Source organism: Geotrypetes seraphini, chromosome 4 (genome assembly GCF_902459505.1).
Source record: "Geotrypetes seraphini chromosome 4, aGeoSer1.1, whole genome shotgun sequence".
Lineage (NCBI taxonomy): Eukaryota > Metazoa > Chordata > Amphibia > Gymnophiona > Dermophiidae > Geotrypetes > Geotrypetes seraphini.
This window is the reverse complement of record NC_047087.1, coordinates 247,330,881-247,353,359: the sequence shown is the minus strand read 5'-3', so window position 1 is coordinate 247,353,359 and position 22,479 is coordinate 247,330,881. Positions and strand designations below refer to the sequence as shown.

The following is a 22,479-nucleotide window of genomic DNA, read 5'->3' as shown; positions in this document are numbered from 1 at the left end:
TTGAATTACTATCTGAAAATTTTATACAGATAACATTTGGTTTATTCTGGAAAGTATTCTCATCTGCATAAAAGCTCCTTTAACATGTAAAATATATTCCTGCATTGTTAAATGGCTGTCCAAATAGACACTCAGCAATCTCATACTTGAGAAAACTGACAATTTCACATCCTGCACTTTCATCTCCTTTGGCTCCTTCGGGTGGGATCATCGTCACCAACAATCACTTCCATTTCTTGCAAATTTAACATCAACATATTTTCATCCACCCACTTCTCTATCTTTTTCATACATTTTGCCAATTTTGATACATCATACTCAATCCCTGTTTCAGTTGAGGAAAAGAAACATATATCATCTGCATAGGAGAAATTCGAATTTAAATTTTGTTTTTCCACCTGTTAAGAGGCTGTAAATTTAAAAAAACATCATCAATATCTTCTGTCATATCAAGCAGCATTTCAAGGCCTGGAACATTTGATTATGCTTTCTGATTCCTATGTGAAATTTAGGAGACATTTAAAGAAATATTTGTTCATGAAACACTTGCCCCCTCTTCTATTAAACTGCGCTAGCAGTTTTTAGTGCAGAGAGCCGCGCTGAATGGCCCGTGCTGCTCCCAACGCTCATAGGGCTATTCAGCGCAGCTCCCCGCGCTAGAAAACTGCTAGCACAGTTTAATAGAAGAGGCCCTTAGGCAGCTAACTGGCAAAGATATTATAATGATCCATCTAGATCATTATAGTATTATTTCTAATTCTTTGGTTATCTAACTTTTTCTCTTAATTGTAATTTTTTAATTTTTTGTAAACCACATAGAACTTTATGGCCCTGCGGTATATAAATTGATTATTATTATTATTATTATATGATAGTGTACATCTAGCTCTTCCAACACTTGCCTTAGTGATGCAATGTAAACATTAAATGCCAAAGCAGATAGTGCCCATCCCTGTGGCATTCCCTTTTTTGATGATATTACAGCAGAGATCCCACCACGAATTTACGATCAGTCAACAGTGAATTGAACCATTTTAATACAACTCCTCCAATACCTTCCATATACAATTTCTTTAATAAAATCAAGGGATCTACAGTATCAGAGGTCTGCTGAGATATCCATGGAAACCATACAGTTCGTTTTCCCTATATTTAAACCTCTCCAAAGAACACCCAAGTTAATTTTATTTTGACATTTAATTATTTCTACCAGAGTAAATGCAACTACAGCAAAGCTGTCATGCTAGCATGATGCAAACTCACAGCACTGATATCAAAATTAGGGGTTGTATTTTCTACTGGGCTTTATATAAATTATGGTAAGAACATAAGAAGTTGCCTCCACTGGGTCAGACCAGAGGTCCATCCTGCCCAGCGGTCCGCTCCCTCGGCGGCCCATCAGGTCCGCGACCTGTGAAGTGGTTACTGACCAATTCAATAACCTACCTCAAGTTCTATCTGTACCCCTCTATCCCCTTATCCTCCAGGAACCTATCCAAACCTTTCTTGAACCCCTGTACAGAGTTCTGGCTTATCACCTCCTCTGGAAGCTTGTTCCATGTGTCCACCACCCTCTGGGTAAAAAAGAACTTCCTAGCATTTGTTCTAAACCTGTCCCCTTTCAATTTCTCCGAGTGACCCCTAGTGCTTGTGGCTCCCCACAGTTTGAAGAATCTGTTCTTATTCACTTTCTCTATGCCCTTTAGGATTTTGAAGGTTTCTATCATGTCCCCTCTAAGTCTCCTCTTCTCCAGGGAGAACAGCCCCAGCTTTTTTAACCTGTCAGCGTATGAGAAATTTTCCATACCTTTTATCAGTTTAGTCGCCCTCCTCTGCACTCCCTCGAGTACCGCCATATCCTTTTTGAGGTACGGCGACCAGTATTGAACACAGTACTCCAGGTGCGGGCGCACCATTGCGCGATACAGCGGCATGATGACTTCCTTTGTCCTGGTTGTGATACCTTTTTTGATGATGCCCAGCATTCTGTTTGCTTTCTTTGAGGCTGTCGCACACTGTGCCGATGGTTTCAGTGATGTGTCAACCATAACTCCCAGATCCCTTTCAAGGTTACTCACCCCTAGCCGTGTTCCCCCCATTTTGTAGCTGAACATCGGGTTCTTTTTCCCTACATGCATGACTTTGCATTTCTCTACGTTAAAACTCATTTGCCATTTATTTGCCCAGTCTACCAGTCTCGTTAGGTCCCCTTGCAGGTTTTCACAGTCTTCTGTGTTCCTAACCCTGCTGCAGAGTTTGGTGTCATCAGCAAATTTGATAACCTCACATTTTGTCCCGGTCTCCAGATCGTCAATAAATATATTAAACAATAGAGGTCCCAGCACCGACCCCTGTGGAACTCCGCTCGTGACCCATTGCCAGTCTGAATATTGGCCCTTTACTCCAACCCTCTGTTTCCTGCCTGCCAACCAGTGTTTGATCCATCGGTAGATATCTCCTTGCACCCCGTGGTTCCACAGCTTTTTTAATAGCCGTTCGTGAGGTACCTTGTCGAAGGCTTTTTGGAAGTCAAGGTAAATGATGTCTATGGATTCCCCCTTATCTATCTGGTTGTTTATTCCCTCGAAGAAGTAAAGCAAGTTTGTGAGGCACGACCTTCCCTTGCAGAAGCCATGCTGGCTCGCCTTCAGTTGTCCATTTTTTTCTATGTGTTCGCAGATTGTGTCCTTTATCATTGCTTCCATCATCTTTCCCGGAACCGAGGTCAAGCTCACAGGCCTGTAGTTTCCCGGGTCACCCCTTGATCCCTTCTTAAAGATGGGCGTGACATTTGCTATTTTCCAGTCCTCTGGGATCTCTCCAGTTTTTAGGGAGATGTTACATATTTGGCGGAGTGTCTCTGCTATTTCGTTTTTCAGTTCTTTTAGTACCCTTGGGTGGATGCCGTCCGGGCCTGGTGATTTGTCGCTCTTCAGTCTATCTATCTGTCTGAGGACATCCTCTTTGCTTACCTCTAGTTGTACCAGTTTTTCGTCGTGTTCCCCGTTTATAATCAACTCGGGTTCTGGGATATTGGATGTGTCCTCTCTGGTGAAGACTGACGAGAAGAATTTGTTTAACCTGTCAGCTATCTCTTTTTCCTCCTTTATTGCTCCTTTCCTGTCTCCGTCGTCCAGTGGTCCCACTTCCTCTCTGGCTGGTTGTTTCCCTTTGACATACTTGAAGAAGGGTTTGAAGTTTCTTGCTTCTCCTGCCAGTCTTTCCTCATATTCTCTCTTTGCTTTCCTGACCTCTCGATGACATTCTTTCTGGTGCCTTTTGTGCTCTTCCTGGTTCTCCTTTGTTGGTTCTTTTTTCCATTTCTTGAAGGATGATTTCTTGTTGCTTATCGCCTTATTAACTGCAGTTGTTATCCATGCTGGGTTTCTAGTTTGATTTTTTTTGCACCCTTTCCTGAACCTTGGGACGCACAGGTCCTGCGCCTCGAGCACTGTGCCTTTAAGCAGTGTCCAGGTTTCCTTTACGGTTTTCATCTTCCCTGAGCTGTAGCTGAGCTTTTTTCCTACCATTTTCCTCATGTCATTGTAGTTTCCTTTTCTGAAGTTGAGTGCTGTCGTTGTGGTTCTTTTCACCTTTGATGTTCCCATGTTTAATTTGTACTGGATCATGTTGTGATCGCTGTTCCCTAACGGTGCTAGTACCACCACTTCCTTTGCGGGTCCTTCTAGCCCGTTGAGGATTAGGTCTAGAGTGGCATCCCCTCGTGTTGGTTCTGTGACCAGCTGCTCCATGAAACAGTCTCTTATCACTTCTATGAATTTAGTTTCTCTCGTGCAATTTGAGTGCCCAGTGTCCCAATCTATTCCCGGATAGTTGAAATCCCCCATAACCACCACCCTTCCACTTTTGCACATCTGCCTCAGTTCGGCCTCCAGGTCCAGGTCGTTTGCTTCTGGTTGTCCTGGTGGGCGATAGTAAAGTCCCAATTTGATGTCAGCTCCTTCCCCTCCTGTTAGCTTAACCCATAGTGACTCCAGCCTGTCTGCCCTTATTGTTGTTTCTGATCTGGATGAAAGAATGTAGTCCTTTATATACAGTGCTATTCCTCCCCCCTTCTTGTGTGCCCTGTCCCTCCTGTAGAGTTTATACCCTGGCAGGGCCACATCCCATTTGTTGTCCTCTGACCACCATGTCTCTGTGATTCCTATTATGTCTAGGTCCTTATTTCTGGCTATAACTTCTAGCTCCCCCATTTTAGTCCCTAGGCTCCTAGCGTTTGTATATAGGCAATTTAAGTCCCAGTTAGTTACCTTTTCTTTTGGGTCTACTCTTGATTTGATGCTCTTGCTGGTCTCCTCACGGGCTACCTCCTGTGGTGTGTCTATCCCGTCCTCCGCCCGCTTCTTTGATCTTTGATAGTCCTCTGGTTCCGGCTGTGTCCTCCATGTCTTGCTCTTTAGCTCTACTTGCCTCTCGGGTCCCTGTACTGTATCCTTGGGTTTATGTCCATAAAGTGTCCATTTTGCCTCTAGTCCACTATCTTCCTTTCCTGTTTCAGTATCCTTGCTCGATACTGTGGTCCGATGTGTCGAGGTCAGATCGACTCTCGGCTTTCCCCTTGTTATCAGTTTAAAGTCATGTCTATGCAGGTCTGGATGTTACGTGCCAGCATCCTTGTCCCAGCCGTGCTCAAATGCAGTCCGTCTCTCCTGTAGAGCTTGTTTTTCCCCAGGAAGGTTGACCAGTTCCGTACAAAGAGGAAACCTTCCTCGTCACACCATCGCCTCAGCCATCCATTTGTTGCTTGCAGCTCGGTCTGCCTCCTCACATCTGCCCTTGGCACTGGCAGGATCTCTGAAAAGGCTATCTTCCCTGTCCTCAGCTTCAGCTTCCTCCCCAGGATCTTAAACTGCTCGGTCAGTGTAGTCATGTTGAAATTTTTTCTGCTGACGTCATTGGTTCCGACGTGGATTATCACTGCTGTTTCCTCTGTCTCAGCTCCCTCCATGATTCTCTCAATCCTGTCGGAGATGTCCTTTGTCCTCGCCCCTGGGAGACATGTCACTAGGCGATCCGCTCTGCCTCCTGCTATGTGACTGTCCACCTCTCTCAGGATTGAGTCTCCCACCACGATAGCAGATTTTCCTCTCCTCAGCTTCCTCCTGGGTCTCAGGTCTGTGTCGTTGATTGGGTTCTCCAATCCTTCCTCCTCCTGATTTGTTTCTCCGCTTGGTTCCTCTCCCTCGGCTCCTGATGGGTCCTGGTGGGTCCCGGTGGCTCCTGGCGGGTCCTGTCCTCCATCAGTTTGTTCCCTTCTGAAGAGCGGGTGTTCCTGTGTTTCTACCATCTTGCAGGCCTCCTCGATGAATCTTTCGAGCTCCCTGACCTGTTCGTTGAAGTGGTTCTCTCTGGTGGTGTCCTCAGTTGGTTCAAGCTCCCTTGGTTCCTGTATGGAGCGGAGTCCTTCTAGCTCCTGTACTTTGATCTGTAGTCTCCCGACCTCCTTCTTCAGGCTAGCCAGTTCCTGACATCGATTGCACATGTAGGCCTGCCTCCCGGAAGGAAGGTAGTCATACATGTGACAATCAATGCAGTATACTGGGAAGCTTCGCTGGCCTTCTGCTGCCTCCATTGTTCCTTCCTTGTGATATAAGTCCCTCGGTGTGCTGGAGTTTGTCTGACGTGTAACTAGTTGTAGAAATAGAGAGAGAAAAAAATAATGAGAATAGAAGAATGAAATTTTTTTTTTTTGTTAAGAAGTTATTTAAAGAAGATTGAAGATTGAAATTGAAATTGCTGCTGAGCAGCCTGGACTCCTGGCTCCTTCTCTCGGCTCCTTCGCGAAGGCGCCCTCGCTAAGGCGAGCGCCTTTGCCGCTCGCCTTCGCCGCGCGCCGAACGGCCACGCGCCGTTGGCTCGCCCCCTTTTAAGGGGGAGCCTGGGCACTGAAGCGACCTCTGACGCGGTGGGGGTGGGCGGAGCTATCTCTCGCCGCTACCCCGATCAGCCTTTCTCCCTTCCTGGCCACCCCTGTGTCTCTCCTCTCAGCCCTGGTCTGTTCCTCTCTGCCTCCCGATCCTGCCCTGTAAGTACAAAGCAAAACAAAAAAGAGCTGGTCTGAACGCCGCCGCGGTCTGCCTCGTGCTCAGGCTTCCTGCCTTTTAAGGGGGAGCCTGGGCACTGAAGCGACCTCTGACGCGGTGGGGGTGGGCGGAGCTATCTCTCGCCGCTATCCCGATCAGCCTTTCTCCCTTCCTGGCCGCCCCTGTGTCTCTCCTCTCAGCCCTGGTCTGTTCCTCTCTGCCTCCCGATCCTGCCCTGTAAGTACAAAGCAAAACAAAAAAGAGCTGGTCTGAACGCCGCCGCGGTCTGCCTCGTGCTCAGGCTTCCTGCCTTTTAAGGGGGAGCCTGGGCACTGAAGCGACCTCTGACGCGGTGGGGGTAGGCGGAGCTATCTCTCGCCGCTACCCCGATCAGCCTTTCTCCCTTCCTGGCCGCCCCTGTGTCTCTCCTCTCAGCCCTGGTCTGTTCCTCTCTGCCTCCCGATCCTGCCCTGTAAGTACAAAGCAAAACAAAAAAGAGCTGGTCTGAACGCCGCCGCGGTCTGCCTCGTGCTCAGGCTTCCTGCCTTTTAAGGGGGAGCCTGGGCACTGAAGCGACCTCTGACGCGGTGGGGGTGGGCGGAGCTATCTCTCGCCGCTACCCCGATCAGCCTTTCTCCCTTCCTGGCCGCCCCTGTGTCTCTCCTCTCAGCCCTGGTCTGTTCCTCTCTGCCTCCCGATCCTGCCCTGTAAGTACAAAGCAAAACAAAAAAGAGCTGGTCTGAACGCCGCCGCGGTCTGCCTCGTGCTCAGGCTTCCTGCCTTTTAAGGGGGAGCCTGGGCACTGAAGCGACCTCTGACGCGGTGGGGGTGGGCGGAGCTATCTCTCGCCGCTACCCCGATCAGCCTTTCTCCCTTCCTGGCCGCCCCTGTGTCTCTCCTCTCAGCCCTGGTCTGTTCCTCTCTGCCTCCCGATCCTGCCCTGTAAGTACAAAGCAAAACAAAAAAGAGCTGGTCTGAACGCCGCCGCGGTCTGCCTCGTGCTCAGGCAAAAAGGTTTCTGTGCCTTCTGTGAGAGCTGTGAGTTTACCTTCATCCCAATCTCTTGTGGAAGAAGGTTGAAGTAATAGAGCCCTCAAAGGGAATAGTGATCCCAAAAATTGAACTTGCAGAAGCTTTAAACTCCAGTATATCTCCTATGCAATCTTCTTGGGTACTGCCAAAGGTTGTATCATCTGACACTAAGTGTACTTGCTATATGTTTCTTAGAAGCTACAGAGGAACGGGATCCAGTTCCTTGGGGACGCATGGTGCTCCCAAACTTTTGTTTCTGGCCTTGAAATGTCCTCTGATTGGAGGACGCTCCTAAATACTGGTAAAACCGGTGGCAGCCATGAAAATTTCCCTGTTGGACCCCCTGGCATTCCGGAGTCTGCTTTCTGGTAGGGATTTTGGGTTACAATCCACCACACTAGCCATGAGATCATCCAGGCCCTTGCCAAAGAGCAACTGTCCCTGAAAGGGAACTTTGCTCAGGGTTGCCTTGGAGGCTGAGTCTCCCGCCCACTGCCTAATCCAGAGCATTCTGCAGGTGGAGATGGCATTAACAGAGATCTTGTTCAGAACCCTGAAAATGTCATAGAGAGCATCTGCAACATAGTCAATCCCCTCCAACAGAAGTGGGGGTTAGGACTACAGGCCGAATCAAGAGCCTGGCTTAGACGAGAGTGGCATGCCTGGGCAATATAAGATGCTGCCACTGCCACGTTCATTTCTAGCGTAGCAGATTCAAATTGTCTTTTAAGGACAAAATCTACTCTGGAGTCCTGCGCGTCTGAGGACTATACCTCTTCAATGAGGAGTGAAGTTTGCTTTGTAAACTGCACCACCAGCGAATCCATTCTAGGTGTAGCAAACCACTGCTGAAACTCAGCATCCTTCAGGTAAAACTTAGCCATGGGCTTAGCTACCCCTAAAGGTCCCTCGGAAACACTCCAGCGATCTGTTAACATTTTAGTAATCTCTGAATGCGAAGGAAAGCAGGCATTCTGTTCTTTGGTGATGCTCATGAGCAAGCACTGAGCCATGGAGGCCTAAGGCAGCTCCAACTTTAGTTCCTGAAGCACTTCTGCAATCAAACCTTGAAGGCCAGAGGGTTTGAATGACCTTTTCACCCTCAGATCCTCTCTGAGATCCAGGGCTACCTCCAGATCATGGTCAGCCCCTCCTAGCTGGGATGCTGAATTTCCCAGTGCTGAGGACCCTGAATGAGAAATTAAAAACAGGGACTCTGAACCTTCGTCCTCTGAGTCCACTAGAGCTTGGGTTCCTGAGAAATCAGCATGGCTCTTTGGGGTGCACCCTGCGCCTTTAGCTAAAAAAAACCTGGTGCTACTCCACTGAGGCACCTATGGGGCTAGGTTGGCTTTTAAAACCTAAAAAGGCTTCATATATCATGTGTATGAATTTTGAGGTGAACCACTGCCTAGGTTACCAGATGGTCCTGGTGTTTGTCCACCAGCACGCGGCTGCGCTTTGCCGGGGATGCCAAGTCCACTTTCTCTGGCTTCTGCCAGAATTTCTGGCCCAAAAAATGCTCCAACTGAGAAGCCACCAGAAGCAGAAGGGAAGGCGAAGACTGAAGCTCCTGCCTTCCTCGTATACTATGCAGGACATGGAACAACGACCCCCTTCTATTGAAGATATATTGATATCATGGGCATGCCCAGCTGCTATTAATAATTAAAACTGGAAAATAAAAGCATGCAAGGTGATACAAGGAGATTAACTTTGAAATTATTTGAAGTAAATGAGACAGGTGAAATGTGGAACTGCCTGTAAAATATTATTTTAAATTGGCTATGATATAATCAAACTAAATGAAAATATTAAGGTTTAAGCTGAAATTCTCAGAAAAAAACATGCTGACATACATAGTTAAAGCTTATGTTAAGAACTGTCGGGAAGATCCCATTGTAAGATAGGCAGATGTACTGAAATGAAAAGGGCTGGGTATAGGTTTTCCCAGAACAGGAAACTTAGGACTGTACAGAGGCCTTAAAGGGAAAATCTGTTCCTTATAGATTAAAACACATAAAGCTAATTCAGAAAATTCATACAGAAGTTAAGAGGATGTCTGCTTCCATAAATTAGAATACACATCACATTTAAGGAAGGTTAAGTAAAGAATAGAACAAGTAAAATACCAATACTGCCACCTGCTGGGTTTAAAAATTGGGCTTAGCATTGGCAAATTTAAGATCTGACATAAGGCATCCCTGGGAAGGAAGTCATGTGATCAACTGTGCCATTGTATGCTAAAGAATGATAATTATTACAAATGATGTCACATATGGTATAAATCTGTTTGAGTTGGATTTTTCCCTTTGGAGAGCACAGAAAATTCGATGTGTATTGGCTCTCCCCAGACATGGAAAGCATTAATAAACATATGTGATTATTACATGGCTTTTTCTCATGTCTGTTATTTGAATTCACAGAATGGAGTCACTAGCCCAGTTATGTTGGAAATATCCATTCTGGCAATTATTTTGGCCCCACAGTTCAAATCTTCCAGCCTGGCTTGAACACTTCAGATAGGCATCTGCCGCAAATCTGACATGAATCTGAAGTATCTTCACATGAGGAGTCCATCTATACTGTTTTCTGTCAAAATTAGGGGGTATTGAGACTGATGGAGGCTTTTAAAATAAAAGTCGGAAAATCCAAGATGGCCACCACAATAGCAATTCTGGCTCCTAAAATAGCCTATAGAGAAATAATGCAAACTCAAAAAATACAGGGAGGTGGTAAACCTGAGCGCTAACCTCATAAACCTTCAAAAATTAGTTTTAAGGACAACCCCTACCCCCACCTGATTTTTTCCTTAGGCTGCAATAGCCTTACTCAATGTACCATGTACTGTATTGTGCTGGAACTGCATAGAAAAGTCTCACATCAGAGATAAGAGAAGATATCTGCATCAGACAAGCCTAGAGTCCAACAGATGGCTTGTTTCTTTGGACTGTCATCCAGTCCGAGTGGAACTGAACCCTCAGACCCCCCCACTGGAGCCACATGACGTCATGGGGGGAGGAACACAGTTGGTTCTGATCCTGGATAAACCGCAATGGAACCCACTCAGTCTGCGATCAAGCCCACTGCGGACAGAACCTGGGGCGAACCACTCAAGCCCATGGTGTACAAACCTGGGGCAAGATTCCTCCCAAGGGTATGGACCCTGAACTCTGAGAACTACTGATGCAGACTGGCCACACAGGAATCATGCAAGATGACTACACACCTCAGGCCTGAGTCAGTATCTCCTCACAGCCAGAGATGCCCCAGGGTAACCGGGATCCTGCAGCACTGAAAACTTCTGACTGGATAAAAACCCGAAAGATTAAACTCGAGCAGAACAAATAGGCTCTCTACTCCTTGCTTGTAGACAGTAAGACTGAGGGGGAGGAGCTCATTCCCAGAATGATGGAAGATGGAGCATGAAAACAAGCAGTGGGCTCTCTACAACTCTCGTGACTAGTGGGGGGTTAAAGCTCAATGGTCAAGACTACCAGTTGTGTGGCATCTACCATATTTGCCGGCGTGTAAGACACACTTTTTCCCCTTAAAATTAACTTAAAATAAAGGGTGCGTCTTATACACCAATAATCTAAATTATGATTACCTAAATTATGAAATCTGCATCCTGTCCCGTCCTACCTCCTCTGCCACTGGAATCCTTGGTGGTCCAGAGATGCAGCGGGCAGGAGCGAGCTTTCTGTGCTCCTGCCCTGCTGCTAACCTGGTCGATTGGTTGCTGCCATGGCTGCCCCAAGTTCTGGCTTCTTCAGCCACAACGAGCAGGAGCACGGAGCCAATCAGGAAGTTGCTCAGTGCCGAGCAGGAACGCCAAAGCATGCTCCTGCTCACAGCCACTCACTGGATGAAGAAGCCAGAACTTGGGGCAGCCACGGTAGTGACAAACCGACCTAGTTACCAGTGGGGCAGAAGTATGGAAAACTCGCTCCTACCCACTGCACCATTGGACCACCAGGGATTCCAGCAGCAGAGGAGGTAGGACTGATGGATGGACAGGGCAGGGAAGGGGGACAGGGTGGAAAGCCTGGGAGGGAAGGGGGCTTTGAGCAGTGACTGACAGGGAGGGGGCTGGGTGCAGAGCCTGACAGGGTTTTAAACACTGTTTAAAAAGGGGGGTGTTTCTTATACGCTGGTGCGTCCTATATGCCGGGAAATACAGTAATCACCACCACCAAGTTTGTTTCACTCCATTCCTTCTACACAAGATTCCTTTGTTCATCCTATGCATTTTTTAATTCTGTTACGTTTTCATCTCAACCACCTCCCACAGCAGGGCATTCCAGGTATCTACCACCCTCTAAGTGAAAAAGTACTTTCCAACATTATTCCTGAGTCGCCCCCCACTGCAACATAAATTCATGTCCTCTAGTCCTAACAGCCCACCCCCCAACCCAACACACACACAAATCTCTGGAAAAGGCTTATTTGTATATTACACCTTCCAAATATTTGAAAGTCTGCATCATATCACCCCTGTCTTTCTTTTTCTTCAGGATCAAGTCTCTCCTCATATGACTTGTGCTGCAAACCCCATACCATTTTCATTGCTTTTCTCTGAACTGCTTCAAGCCTTTTTACACCCTTAGCAAGATAAGGTCTCAAAAATTGAACACAGTACTCCAAGTGGGACATCATCAATGACTTGTATAGGAACATCAACACCTCTTTTCTTCTGCTGGTTATACCCCTCTCATAAGGAGGCATTGCAGCCAACTGGAAGCAAAGAGATAATAACAAAGATGTGATGACATATTTTATGTAAATTTTCACCATCTTTTGGGTGCAAATATCTCTATTGTGTAGTTTTTAATTTCTGTTCCATTTTTTATGTCATTTGAAAGAGCATCTTTTTTTGCTGCAAAATCCATGCTATTTCAACTTGGACCTGGCCTTGCTTTGGTCAGAATTAAGGTCCCAAAGACATGCATCATTTGCATGCATGGATACAGAACCATATTTAGTGCCATATTGTGTAACACACACAAATGAGCTTGAGATATGACAGTCAGCTGCCTGTAAGTCGTGAACTAAGAGAGATCCAAAATTTTTTGCATGGTTTTGTTTGAGATCCTAGAGAACATCAACATAAAATTTTATTCAGTTTGGAGGAGGTCCCTGGTTCACTTGATATGAAATGACCCAGAAGTCATTTCCTTTGAAAGTTTGCTATTCAAGCACAAACAAGTACCCCCATACTTTGCACCTATTTGTGCAGGTTACTGGGAGGAGGGGCAAACAGTGCAATCACAAGACTACTACAAAGGTAGTAGGTACCCTAGGTGAACCTTCAACCTTCAACCTTGTACTTCCTCAATATTTTTGATCATTAAATTCAACAAGCCCTCCCCAAATGATCCTGTATAAGTGCACATCAGGCATTTAAATGCATTTACTCATGTAAATGGGCTATTTGTAAACTGTCCACCCTTCCTATGGGTAAATGTATAAACTGATAGCACTTTTGGTTTGTGTGGCTCCCAGAAACTGCTGCCCTAGGCAAACACCTACAAAGCTGCGTGGCAACAGCCCTAAAGCCCTTTAAATCTCTATGAGCTTTGGGCTGTTACCGCGCAGCAGCCGCTAGCATGCCTTTGTAGAGGAGGGGACTAGTGTGTCTAATAGTTAAGCCAGCTTCGCAAAAGCATTTGTGAAAATGTGAAGTAGAGAGGTATGTTATTTTTCTCATCTGACCCAATCACATCCAAAGACGAGGTTTAAAATAGGCCAGGTGAACTGCTGTGAAAAAATGCCCTCAAAACAAAGGTTTAAAATGTTTTTGAAATGACTGACTAATTTGCTAAATGTTATCGAGAGTGGCCAATAAAAGTTCTAGTTGTAAACATAATTGAGATATCACCAAAGTGTTGACTATTGGTCATGACATGCTTTTTCAAAACCGTTAATTCCAATAATGATTTTGTCCCAGAAACTGAGCAGTAGAGGGCCTATTGCACTGCAAAATATTACCAACATTTTGAAATTTTGTGTTATGGTCTAAAAACATACCTGTTGAAATCAGGCCAAGTGCGAGGCCTCTGCGTTTTTCAAAATACTGACAAGTCACAGTCACTGTTGCTGTGTATAGTAAACCACATCCGAGACCTATCAAAATAGAGGAAATATCATATCAAATTAGTAAAAAGAAAAAAAACAAACATCCAGCTATTTAAATGATACTTATTGCTTTCTTTTAAAAGGTCCAAGAACTTACAATCCTTGGGACCAATGCTCAAAAAACTATTACCAGCATTAGCATGGGGTTGAAGCTTGTGCACGTTATTGTGTACCGAATATTCAAATGGTTTCCGTATGAGCACTGAAACCTTACTGTAGACCACATTAAAATGCATTTACTAATATGTTAATGCGGTTAATACCCACCCTGTAGCCATACTCAAAAGATTTTTTAAAAGCTGTCACACACACATTTAGCACTGGAAACTTAATGCCAGGTCAGGGGCAGTGTAGAAGGGTTGGTTGAGAGGAACCAGGTATCTAACAGCTCCCCTTCTCTCCCTCCAACTTGACCACCCTACCCCAGTCTGATTTCTGCAGCATGTTCACCTTCCCCTAATATAAAAAGATCCCCTGGTGATCAAATGACCCATAGTTTTGAGCATTGTCCCCCCTCTATTGACACTTTCTACAATATAAAAAGAAATGCTTTAGTGGTCTAGTGGCTCCCATCCAGACACAAAATAAATCCCCCGCTGGTAGGCAGGTCTATCCAGTACATACCAGGATGAATTTTGTGGGGTGGGGTGGGGTGGGGCACTACCATTTTGAAGATGACAGTGTCTGGAGGCAGGACAAGTAGGTATCACTCCTGCCTCATACAAGATATAGGGGTGGCAGGGTGTGCTTCTGCTAGACCACCAGACCATTTTGTTTGTGACAAGGGAGGGGAAGAGTGGGGTGCCAGGGAAGCCATTCAACCATCAGGACATTTATTTGGGAAAAGGGGGTAAGGTTGGGTGAACATAAGAACATAAGAATTACCGCTGCCTGGTACAGCAGCATGATAACCTTCTACGATCTGTTCGTGATCCCCTTCTTTATCATTCTTAGCATTCTGTTCACCCTTTTCGCCGCCGCTGCACATTGCGCGGATGGCTTCATCGACTTCTCGATCAGAACTCCCAAGTCTCTTTCCTGGGATGTCTCTCCAAGTACCGCCCCGGACATCCTGTATTCGTGCATGAGATTTTTGTTACCAACATGCATCACTTTGCACTTATCCATGTTGAACCTCATTTGTCATGTCGATGCCCATTTCTCCAGCTTGATTATGTCAAATTGCAGATCTTCGCAATCCCCCTGTGTCTTCACTACTCTGAATAACTTCGTATCTTCCGCAAATTTAATCACCTCACTCGTCGTACCAATGTCTAGATCATTTATAAAGATGTTGAAGAGCACGGATCCAAGAACTGAGCCCTGCGGCACCCCACTGGTGATGCTCTTCGAGTCCGAGTATTGTCCATTTACCCCCCACTCTCCGTTTCCTATGCTCCAGCCAGTTTTTAATCCACGTAAGTATTTCACCCTCGATTCCATGGCTCACAATTTTTCGAAGTAGTCATTCATGTGGAAAATTATCGAATGCCTTCTGAAAATCAGATATACAATGTCAACTGGGTTGCCCTTGTCTATCTACCTGTTTACTCCTTCGAAGAAGTGCAACAAGTTCGTCAAACAAGATCTGCCTTTGCTGAAACCATGCTGGCTGGTCCTCATCAGACCATGTCCGTCAAGGTGATCAATGATGCGGTCCTTTATCAGTGCCTCTACCATCTTTCCCGGTACCGAGGTCAGACTCACCAGTCTGTAGTTTCCCGGATCTCCCCTCGAACCTTTTTTGAAGATCGGCGTAACATTCGCCACCTTCCAGTCTTCTGGAATCTTTCCCGATTTGATTGACAGATTGGCTATTAGTTAAAGCAGTTCAGCTATAGTCCTTTCAGTTCCTTGATGACCCTCAGATGAATGCCATCCAGTCCCGGGGACTTATTGCTATTGAGCCTATCGATCTGCCTGCATACCTCTTCTAGACTGACCGTCAACCCTGTCAGTTTCCCGTCACTAGACACCAGGGATATGTTTTTTTGTTGCGTGGGGAGGGGAATGAGGGCTGGAAGAAATGTTTGGCTGGGTGTAAAGGGCTGATGTATACCGCAGCATGCTTGTGGTTCGGTTTGGATGATTTTTTTTGGGGGGAAAGAGGTCAACACTTCTGTCAGTGCCTGACAGGCACAGACATTTTCTGCTAAACTGCAGATTACTGCTTATTTATTGGGATTTTTAAACCACCTTTATGAAGTTATTCAACCAAGGCGTTTTACAAGATCAAGCCAGTACAGATCAACATAACTTACAATTTTGTTAACAGTATAACAATAGTAAAATGACCAATTATAAATATAAATACAATGAATGAGGTAAGCTGAAAATCAGCAAATTGATATTTAATAATAGAACTATCATGAAAAAGTATCAAAAATATACAAATTTAACAGCACTGAAATTCTAATAGCAGAGATATGTATACAATGTCAGCATAATATTTATGAAACACCTAATAAGCACACATTAGAACATTGTAACGATATGATGCCAATACTTTTTCATTATTGTTTATCATATAACCGAGGGACCAAGTGCAGATATATAGATTGGGACAAGATGGGTATAAACAGATGGCTGACACTGGCTCCCTCAAATGCTTCCCCTCGACCCTGAAGAAAAGTTTCGCTTGAAACATGCATATTGGGAGAGGTGGTGTAAAGGAAGAGTGATAGTCCACTATAAAGCTAAGTGGCACTCTAGTATTTTATATATAAAAAAAAAATGAGAGCATTAGATAAATTATAGAAGCAATGAATAAAAATCAATAAAACGTGGACTGATGAAGACGATAGCAACTGTTAGCATATGGTGCCCGGCTGCATTCTAAAGGTCCATACCAAAAATATATATATATAAAAAATTATTTATATCTATCTGTAGCTCGATTGAAAAATGTATTTGAGCTTCAGTGCTATGATCAACTAGCAGACACTAGTCTATAACTTAACAACAGTGGCATTAAAGAGCAGCATCTGCCATATGTTTTGTTTTTTTATTTGTATAATTAAGTGTTCATGTGGCTGGGCTGAGCTAGGAAAACGTTACACAAAATAAAGACTAATATATGCAAAGATAAATCATCTGTGAAAACACTGAATTGACCGATTTCATTAATTTGCAATTCTACTATTCGCAAAGCATCAGCATGAATTACAATAAACCTCAGAGACTGAGGTATCCTTTGGCAGTAAACACAGCATGCATGAGATGATTTTCAAATGCCTTTAGAAAGTTTTTGAATTACATATCTGCGAATAATATCCATAGTGAACTCTATATCATCTACTAAAGCAGTAGCTCATACTGTAGAGTAACATAGTAAATGATGGCAGATGGTCCATCCAGTCTGCTCAACAAAAGAAACTCATACGGGCAATAGGCATGATGCAATACTATAGATGCACACTTGATCTTGATTTGTCCTTGCCATTTTCAGGGCACAGACCGTGGAAGTCTGCCCAGCACTAGCCTTTTTCTGTAACTACTGAAGCTGTCATCAAAGTCCCACTGTAGCTCATCCTAATCTGTCCAGCCATGATTAGGGCACAAGCTGCAGTAGTCTGCACAACACTGGCTTTGCTTCCCAATTACTGGAGTTGCCATCTAATCATCTGTTTCATTTCGTTCCATCCATACACGATTCCTTTGTTTATCCTAAGTATTTCTGAATTCTGTTACCGTTTTCATCTCAACCAATTCTCAAAGGAGGGCATTCCAGGTATCTACCATCCTCTACGTGAAAAAGTACTTCCCAACGTTATTCCCGAGTCGGCCCCCCTTCCACTGCAACCTAAATTTATGTCCTCTAATCCTAACACCGCTCCCCCCCCAAAAAAAAAAAATTCCTCTGAAAAATATTTGTTTGTATATTTACACCTTTTAACTATTAGAAAGTCTGTATCGTATCACCCCTGCCTTTATTTTCCTCCAGGGTTTCTCCTCATATGACTTGTGCTGCAAACCCCATACCATTTTCATCGCTTTTCTCTGAACTGCTTCAAGTCTTTTTATATCCTTACATTTGTTTCAAGGCCTTATTTGGTCTGGCTCCTACTTACCTGCCTTCACGTTTTGAATGATATAAACCAAACAGGATCACTCAAGGAAATTATCTGTTTGTTTATCCAACCATAAAATCTTGTTGATATAAGAGAGATTCCTTGACAAACTATTTGCATTTCAGGCAGGCAAAATAAATTCTTGGTTATGTACTATTATTTCTCAGGCTTATTCTTATGTGTCTTTTAGGAAGCTGTTGAAAACTGATCTGTTTGGTAAATTTGTAAATTGATGTTTTAATCCTGACTGGTAAATTTACAAATTGATATTTTAATATGTATATTTTAATTTGATTTTAATGTATTTTTTATGCCAATTGTATTTTTTTCACTGATTGTACAGTTCTTCTTGATATAAACCGCCTAGAACTATGTGATGTGGCAGTATATAAGAATAAAATTATTATTATTATTATTATTACTATCCTTAGCAAGATACAGCCTTCAAAGCTGAACACAGTATTCCAAGTGGGATATCACGAATGACTTGTACAGGAACATCAACACCTCTTTTCTTCTGCTGGTTGTACCCCTCTAACAATAACAAAATGTTTTCAACTATGTCCAAAGTATCTTAGATAGATATTATCTTGTGTTTTTAAATTATGCAACCTACAACTACAAGCACTCATTAGAAAAGGGCAACCACTGTAACCAAGAAGAAACAGGGAGAGATAATGGTGATAACTTGGTAAGACATATGCCAGATACCAGCCTTTACATTTCCTTTTTCTTATTAAAAGTATTCCCTTTGTGTGCTATTCAGTGAAAGTATTAACCGTGCACATAGAACACAGAAACAGAAACATGACAGCATCCACTATCCCCTCCTCTCCCCAAGAGAGCCCAAGTGCCTCTGAAGAGACCATCTAATAAAGATGGGTCCCATCAACATCAAGATCCTGTGAACTCTGGACTCAAATACTGCCAAATATGATAGAATCATTTATGATGTGGGCAGTTACCATGTAGACTGTACAGGCACTAACAATGTGTTCAACACAATCTGATTAACAATTGTTTGGGTATGGGAGTTTAATGATTTCCTAGGCTAAAGACTATACTTACGGCTTCTTTTCTTAGATGTATTAAAATGGTAAATTTAGGTGTTTATTTTCAGCTAATTAGTGATGCTTTGAGAGTACAAAAAAAATCTGTCTACTGATGCTTTCATGGCACAGATACCGTTGTTGGGTACATTTTCTGGTGGAATCAAAAGTAATACATCAATCTCCATTGGCAGATGGCAGAACTGATGCACTACATGTGTTTGTTCTTTGAAATCTCTTCTTCACTTCAGTCGGCGAGGTGTCTGGTAGAATGCAACAATTGGTAGAAGACAATTGATAGAATAAATTGCTAGTTTTTTGAAAAGTGAATTTAAGAATGTGTTTACTCAATTTATAATTCAAGACAGATTGTAAGCACTGAAACTGCATGCTTCAAAACACCTAAAAATGCTATTTTTTCCTCAAACACTGATTGTAATACCTAGTTTTGTCTTCTTTTAAAGGGAATTTAATAACATTTAACAATGAAACTACTGCACACTTCAAAACTTAAATAATGCTGTTTTTCCTAAATAAAAATAAAAATTCATGACAAATTGCAAAAATGAACAGGTTGTTTTTGTGCAAATTTTTCAACAGTACATTTGATGTATTTATCAAGGTCAAAATTTTTCTTTTTCCTTTGTTCCTGCTGGATAGCTAACAATTATTCAATTCTGTGTTCAAAAAATGCCTGTTCGTTTTTGAGGGCAGCAATCAGACGCCAAAGAGTTGGGTGATCACAACAAACTAGGGAATGATACCACGCCTCGTCTGAATTATTTGATCTAGGTAGATTGTTCAAAACTCTTTCATAATTGTTCCATACTTGCAATGCAAAAATTCCTTCCCTATTTCTATTTCTTCACATTCTGCCTAGATATGTGTCCTCAAAATAATCTGCTACAGCTTCTGCTTCAGCAGGAAAGTTCATCATCAACACTCTGCCAAATTAGAGTGTAGAAATGGAATTTAGGAGCCCACAGCTGTTTCATAGTTCTGCTTTACCATTTTTGCGGTGTCCTCACAGTGCATTCCTTCCGTAATCCATGAATAAAGCCAAAGTCCCAACGGGAAACCCCGTTTCGCATCCAGCGTCATCAGGGGATTAAGAAACAAAACAGGTAAATGTTGAAAGGCTGAAGCTAAGAACTATTTCTACATTTTAATATGTTTTGTTGTTTTTGGAACTTTACTGCTGCTATTCTGGAATTTTTTGTACTGTATGAAGTGCTTGTATCACTGAATGGAGTTTTATTTTTGTTGTTCTTTGTTTTTTTCAAGCCCTTTAAGACAATTTATGGCAGTTTGGTGTGTTTTTCGATCATGCACTATCTGCTTCTCACTGTTTCCAGACTTTGCGAATACTGTGTGACTTGTCACGAATAACTGCTGCTTGGGTATCCATGATTATTTTTTACTACAGGATTCCTTTTTGTGTTCCTTGCCTAATGTCGTGGGGATCTCGTGGGGATGCCTCCAAGGGTCGCGGGGTTCCTGCGGGGTTGGATGTGAGGCTCGTCTTCTTCCTACCTGCCTAGCCGCAGCACACAGCCGATCAGAACGGAAGTCTTCCACGATGTCAGCGCTGACGTCGGAGGGAGGGCTTAAGCAAAGCCCTCCCTCCCTCCAACGTCAGCGCTGACATCGGGAAGACTTCCGTTCCGATTGGCTGTGTGCTGCGATCGGCAGTGGCATACCAAGGGGGGGGGGAGCGGGGAGGGCGGTCCGTCCTGGGAGCAACCATAGGGGGGGGTTCACAGCCGGCCAGGTCCCCTTACCTTTGTGGCGCTTCCTCCACCCGACCGACAACAGGCCCGGTCCGACAAACCTCCCTGCCCTGTAGCCGCGAATCTAAATTACCTTCTTACAGCAGCTTCAATACTCCAGCTGCTGTAAGAAGGTAATTTAGATTCGCGGCTACAGGGCAGGGAGGTTTGTCGGACCGGGCCTGTTTTGTTGTCAGTCGGCGGGGAAGCGCCACAAAGGTAAGGGGCAGGGAGGGAGAAAGGGAGGAGAGGTGGAGTGGAGAGGAAAAGACGCTTAAGGTAAAACTAAGGATGGAGAAGGACGTTGAAAGCACTGGGGAAGACAAAGAGGTGGAGAAGGACGCTGAAAGGATATGGGGAAGACGGGGGAGAATGATGCTGAAAGGACATGGAGAAGACAGAGGGGGAGAAGGACGCTGAAAGCACATGGGGAAGACAAAGGGGTGGAGAAGGACGCTGAAAGCACATGGGGAAGACGGGGCGGGGATGAAGGATGCTGAAAGGACATGGGGAAGACGGAGGGGGAGAAGGACGCTGAAAGGACATGGGGAAGACAGAGGGGGGAGAAGAATGCTGAAAGGACATGGGGAAGACAGAGGGGGGAGAAGGACGCTGAAAGGACATGGGGAAGACAGAGGGGGGAGAAGGACACTGAAAGGACATGGGGAAGACAGAGGGGGGAGAAGGACGCTGAAAGGACATGGGGAAGACAGAGGGGGGAGAAGGACACTGAAAGCACATGGGGAAGATAGAGGGGGAGAAGGACGCTGACAGGACATGGGGAAGATGGGGGGAGAAGGACGCTGAAAGGAAATGGGGAAGAGAGAGTGGGGAGAAGACGCTGGTAGGGAAGAAGACAGAGATGCCAGGCTATGGGGGGAGCGGAGGGAAGAAGATGAGTGCCAGACCAATTTGGAAGGGGGGAGAAAGGGAGAGGCACAGTAACAGAGCAAATGGAAGATGCAGAGAGAAGAGAGATAGTGGATGGAAGGAATTGAATGAGAACACGAGGAAAGCAGAAACCAGGCAACAAAGGTAGGAAAAAAATTCTATTTCTTTTTTTTTTTTTTTTTTGCTTTAGGATAAAGTAGTATATTAGTTGTGTTGATAAAAATTTATAAACATTAGAGGCTCTGGTAGAAACCCGTTCACAAAGTATGTATTCTTCCCAATTAATATTTCCAAATTAATAAAGTCTTTTTGCTTATTTGTAAATGTGTTTCTACCGGAGCCTTTAATTCAGTAGCATAATTAAATGAAATAACTATTTCTGTAGTTTATAGGGACGGGTGGGGATGGAGGGGATTCCTCGTGGGGACGGGTGGGATTCCTCACGGGGATGGGTGGGGATGGTTGGGACTTTGGCGGGGATGGGTGGGATTTCTGTCCCCGCGCAACTCTCTATTTCAGAGGAACACATTTTTATTGCCCTTGAAGCTCCAGTGACAAACTCAACAGGAAGGCAATACAGCTATTCACGAACTGTGTTGTCCAATATTGACAACAAATTCAAGGCATTGTATTTAGGCTAGCTACATGATGAGCAGCATTTGAAGTGATTGTGAAGCACGATTTGTCTTTGAAATTGTTACTCTTATCCAATCCATACTGTTCTTTGATCACATTAATTTTTCATCCAAATAAAAATTTACAGTTATTAGAAAGCCAAAAATTTCCAATTCAAAGTTTTCTCTTTATTGCAGTGCCTGTCTACATCTCCCACATATTTTAACATCAAACGCAGGTTGAAACCTTGTTGTACTTTCAGACCTATTTTAAGCTATTAGGAATAGAAAATAAAAAATGTGGCTTGGTGAGTTTTGTAGTCAAAAATATTGCTCTTTCAGATGATGCAAGAAAGAAAGATTGGAAGATGTACAATTGTGATATATGACATTAAATATAGCTAAAAATTTGCAAAAAATTTTGTTCTTCAATTTTAATAAAGATTTATCTCAGAAAAGAAAAGCACAATGTGCCTACAAGTATTCTCAAATTGCCAAAATTTTTCAAATATTGTTATCTCATACCTAAAAGTTTACTGGGGCAGTATTGGCTGTAATCTCTTCCAGTTCCTAAAATCTGAGCCCTATTATGCTTTCTGTTCAGGAGCTATGTTGTGTCAAATATTTCTCTATTTATTCCACGATAAGTTCTTTCATCAACTTTGTGGTCCCCCAGTGGTACACCAAGCATTTGAGTGGTATATTTGGATTCAGCACAAACAGTTGTACTAAAACTATGACTCTTAGCTTGGTCAAGCAAATATCCTTTCCACAACCTGAAGCAAAAGTTGTTTTGGCACTATCTTCCATGGTATAAAAAAAGTGGCTCCAATAAAGAGGCCCCTAAGTTTGGAATAAGTTGAGATTCAGCT

The 22,479-nt window shown here is 43.9% G+C and overlaps 1 protein-coding gene across 2 annotated transcripts in view; it reads right to left on the bottom strand.

The window, feature by feature from the left end:
• The window catches only part of SLC16A9 (solute carrier family 16 member 9), an 86,836-nt gene that overhangs the window by 18,300 nt on the left and 46,057 nt on the right, over positions 1–22,479 (bottom strand). For both annotated transcript variants that reach the window (XM_033943286.1, XM_033943287.1), the window contains exon 4: positions 13,107–13,202. In XM_033943286.1, coding sequence (XP_033799177.1) covers positions 13,107–13,202 — 96 coding nt within the window. The remainder of the gene's footprint in view (positions 1–13,106; positions 13,203–22,479) is intronic.